This window comes from Arachis ipaensis, chromosome B04, assembly GCF_000816755.2.
Source record: "Arachis ipaensis cultivar K30076 chromosome B04, Araip1.1, whole genome shotgun sequence".
NCBI classification, from domain to species: domain Eukaryota; kingdom Viridiplantae; phylum Streptophyta; class Magnoliopsida; order Fabales; family Fabaceae; genus Arachis; species Arachis ipaensis.
Window position 1 is genome coordinate 118648630 of NC_029788.2, and position 5059 is coordinate 118653688.

A 5059-nucleotide genomic window follows, 5' to 3' on the forward strand; every position below is an offset into this window, starting at 1 on the left:
TTATTAAATCTACCAACAAAATTAAAACTAGATTTAGTGAGCAAACCAAATTGAATCAATCACCAAAATGCTCATAATTTATTTTGCAGTAGTTTGAAACCGTTTTGCGGCAGTTGGGAACCACTACAAATTAAATCTCTAAAAAATCACCGCTAAATTCTGCTTCTTTTTTTTTTGTAGTATATAGTCATAATTTATAAGACTTTGTCTGGACTAATAACAAATATCAGATATTAACAACGACTGAATTAGTGATCAATTGACTGATAATGCGATCAGAATTTAGTGACATAATAGTGGCAAATAGTTAATTATGTATACCGCAATCTTATTAGATACCAATTTAAGGACTAATTTGTTGGGTTCTAGCTTAGTGACGTAGTTGTTAGTGAAAAAGAACCAGATACCACATAATTTTTCAAATTTCATGACCAAATATTGATATAAGAGAAATAAAAGACTAATTAACAACATATATATGATTTTCATTTGATCATTTAGAATTAGCTTTTACAAGCACAATTAAGGCTTTCCAGCATAGTACATCATATATCATCATCAATAACCTTCTCCAAATATATTATTCCAATATTATTAGATTATTATTATTATTATTATTATTATCATTATTATTATTATTATTGTTATTATAAGAACAACATCTATAATTGCTCTCTCATACATACTCTCTCGTCTATATATAAGTTATTATTGTATAATAATAATAATTAACAGGGATCGTCACTCCACTCATAGCAGATGTCATCAAGTACATCATCATCATCATCATCATCATCATCACTATCATCATCATCTTCATCATCAAAATAAAGATCAGAATGTGGTGTATACATACAGGGTCCATCTCTGTAAATTTGCCACTTGATATTCGTAAACATGTTGTCTTCATCATGTTCATATATATCAAACCGCCGGCAAATACCACCATTCCATGTAAAGCTGCAATTGAAAATCGTGTTTCCAGTGATATTAGGTCTCAAATGGTACGAGAAATTTTCACCAGGCTTTAGAGTGTGCACCCCAACATCATGATTCCCTGCTATGCAGTGAACCGTTAGATTCTCTTGGTCTTCTAGAAGATTCTGGATCGCCACAGATGTCTCCGGTGACACTGCTAAATCGCTGCCAAAACACGGAACCATAGTAGTGATAAAAAGAAGCCATAGCACTGAAATGGTTCTAGCAAGATGAGCCATTACTGCTATTTGGAAACTTTGTTTATTATTCCCTCTCAGCTTCTTTCTTTTGTTTTCACTGTGAAATTGTGAGCAATTGTAATGTGTTTATATAGGATCAAGTAACTGGAATTGAAGGTATTCAAAAGATGGTTGAACTCGAAAGTTTGAAAAATCTGCGGCGTAAATATTGTAAATAATATTGTTATATGGCACCACACAAAGAGTGCCTCATATAGATTATTATTATTAAAGTGAACACACAAATTTAATTAACTTTATGGTTTACTAAAATAGAAATTCATCCCATTGTTGTAATTTTGAAAATATTTGGTTTTTATGTTATTAAGTTGGTACTTGGTGCACTTTAGGTTTTATACCGATATTACTTTACCAGAAAAAATTATGGATTAACGTTCAAATTAGTTGTTGAAAATTAAAAATAATATGCTATCTGAATTGGTTCTTAAACAATTTTGTTAGTCTTATCAATCTCTGTAAAGTATATTTATCAGTGCAATATCCTTTAAATATGATTTTTTATTCAATCTTAAAAAAAAAAATAAAAAATAAATTTCGAAACACATTTTTAAATGTAAAATCACAAATAACACATTAGATTTTAAAATAACAAGTAAAAAATTACTTACCCACATGGGAAGTGAGAACATGTACGTAATTTTATTCTTATTTGTGTCCTAATAATTTATTGAGTTTTTCGTGTAGCTATAATCACTTACCTGTTAATTCCAATTTCTAAAGTCTCAAGTTTTTTACAAGTCAGATTTAAATTAGGATATATACATGCAACGATTTTTCATTTAGGATATTTATGTAATATCTCCATAGAGATNGAATAAGTTAATAAGGTCTTTAATTTGTGAAAGTCCATCAAATTCTATGTCCAAGATGTTAATGTTTAAAATTAAAAAGAATTGAATAAATGTAAAAAATAAGAGTAGATTCCACAAGTCTAATATAAAAGTGGGTTAAAGTATATTTTTTATTCTTAATATTTTTGAATTTTTTTTAAAAATATTCTTAACATTTAGTTTGATTCAATTTTATCCTTAACATTTTGATAAGTTTTAATTTTATCTCTACCATTAAATTTTTTACAGTCAACCGTCAGCCAAACTTTTTTTTTTTAATTCTACCCTAATTTTCATCATCACCATCTTCACTGCTCTAATCTCATCTCAAACCTCATCCCGTTCTTATCACCATCACAAAGTCACCATCTTCTCTCTCTCTATTTTGTGTCTTTGGAGCTTGTACTTATTTTTCACATTATCGACCTTATTCTTGTACTGCTGTTATGTAGGATATTTCGTTAATTATTTAACTTTGACCTTACGGTGGGACTATATTGAAGTTAAATAATTTTTTTTAGATTCAAATAGAATATTTTAAATTTTAAGGATCAAAATAAGATTATACGTAAGGGATTAATTTAATACTTTTCTTTTTTTTTATATATTTATTTTATACTACAATTCTTTTTTTTTTCTTAGTTAATAAAAGTCAAATTCTAAACGTTTAAGTTATAAAAAGTTAAAACCTCTAATTATGTACCAATATGTCATCAAACTACTTGTTCAAAAAATTAAACTGATAATGTATATAACCATATTTAAAATAATTGAATCTACCAACAAGATTAAAACTGAAATTCAACGAGCAAACTAAATTGACACTATATTCTGGCATAACGGTGATTTTTATCGAAATTATTATAAATCCATTTCTCAATGCTTTAAAGGACGATAATCACCTAAACGCTGATAATCTATTTTATAGTATTTAAAACCGTCACAAATCTCTTTAAAAGATCCCGCTAAATCCCACCTTCTTTGTAATATATATATATATATAGTCATAGTTTATTAGAGACTTTGTCTAGCTAGACTAACAACAAATGCAAAATATTAATAGTAATATCGACTGAATTAGTGATGAATAGATTATTGATAATGTGATCGCAATTTAGTGACATAACAGTGGCAAATAATTAATTTTGTACTACAATCTTAGATAACAATTTAATGTCTAATTTGTTGGGATCTAGCTAAGTGGTTGTTAGTAAAAATAATCAGCTACTAAATTATATTTTCAAATTTAATGACCAAATATTGCATAAGAAAAATATTTCGACAACCAATATTTAACAACTAATATTTAATAACTAATCTTAAGATCACTGAACAGATCCCTACATAGATTAGCAGTTAGATTTTACTTTTTTTGGGGGAGGAGGGGGTTTTGTTTTGTTTTGGGGGTTTAGTTTATGTAGAAGCAAAAGACTAATTAATAAAAGAACTAAAGAGAAACCAGATTAGGAGCACCACAGATCAAAACATGAAACTGTGATGAGAAGACGAACACAGAATTTGAGAGCAAAAAGGTAACTTGTGAATGAATAAACAAAACTAAACTGTGAATATCATTCAGTATATTAGTGTATATTTACAATGAATTGCAGCCACTATTTATAACCATTGTCTAAAGTCTAAACTAACTCTTCACATCAAGATAGAAATACCAAGAACATCATCTTTAACTACTGTGCAATGAGTAACTAACTAACTAGTTGTTAGAATTAAAACTATTTAAGCAATTTTGCTCTTCTCCTTTAATAATTAACAACATAAAAAATATTTGATAACAGAAAAAAATTAACAAAAATCAATCAAAATTTGCCTTATTTAAATATTCTGGCTTTTTTTCTTCTTCTTAACATTACGGCAACGTATATATGATTTTCTTTTAATCATTTAGAATTAAGCTTCTTCTCATGAGTTCAAATCTTGTTCATGGCTCAATTACTATCATATTCCAAATAATAATAATAATCAACAGGAATCGTGACTCCACTGAAAGCAAATGTCATCAACTCCATGTTTATCATCATGACCATCATCTTCAATAAACCTACAAGGTCCTTCTTTGAATATTTGCCACGTGATATCCGTATAAGTTTTGTCCCTATCATATTTATATATATCAAACCGACGGCAAACACCATCTTCCCAAGCAAAGCTACAATAGAAAAGTGTGGTTCCAAAGATATTAGGTCTAAAATGGAACAAGAAATGTTCACGAGACTTTAGATATTGCACCCCAATATCATCATCTCTTGATTTGCAATGAACCGTTAGATCGTCCTGGTCTTCTAGAAGATTCTGAATTGCCACAGATATTTCCGATGACCTTGATAAAGCGTTGCCAAAAAATGGAAGCATAGTAAGAAGCCATAGGATGAAAATGCTTCTAGCAAGATGAGCCATTGCTACCGCGCTTTTTGGACTACTAATTTTTTTTTTATCCTTTTTAATATGAAATTGTGAATAATTGTTATGTTTATATATAGGATCAAGTAACTAGAATTTAAGGTATTATAGACTATAGTCTATAGAGTAAAAGAGATGGTTGAACTAAAAAATTTGAAAAAACTGCGGCGTGAATATTGTAGACAATATGGTTATATGGCACCACACAAAGAGTGCATGATGATGGGTGGATTTTTTATTTAAATAAATAAAATAAAAGTAATAATTACTGAAATAAATAATTTTAAAAATATTTATCGTTTTACATTCCGTAGTCATATCTCGTTTATACTGTGAACGAGATGACAATCCATGTATCTCGTTTACAGTGTAAACGAGATATGACACGTCAGCTGCAATGTGTTTATCTCGTTACACTGTAAACGAGATATATAGAAGACAATCCTAGCAACTATAAAATGATGTGTAACCCTTGGTATTCTTCACAAATTTTTTCTATTCTTTTTGTGTCTCATATTTCTCACAAATACAAGGCATTAATGGCCAGTAATAATCCATACATAGTTGTGCTTG

The 5059-nt window shown here is 28.7% G+C and overlaps 2 protein-coding genes across 2 annotated transcripts in view; both read right to left on the minus strand.

Moving 5' to 3' along the window:
- Positions 1-1217, minus strand: part of LOC107637090 (S-protein homolog 3-like) — a 3424-nt gene extending 2207 nt beyond the window's left edge. Inside the window, exon 1 of the mRNA XM_016340539.1 lies at positions 857-1217. Within this exon, the coding sequence (XP_016196025.1) occupies positions 857-1217 (361 nt within the window). The remainder of the gene's footprint in view (positions 1-856) is intronic.
- LOC107637091 (S-protein homolog 3-like) lies at positions 4049-4483 on the minus strand. The gene has a single exon (XM_016340540.1). It carries the CDS (start codon positions 4481-4483, stop codon positions 4049-4051), a length of 435 nt encoding a protein of 144 aa, XP_016196026.1.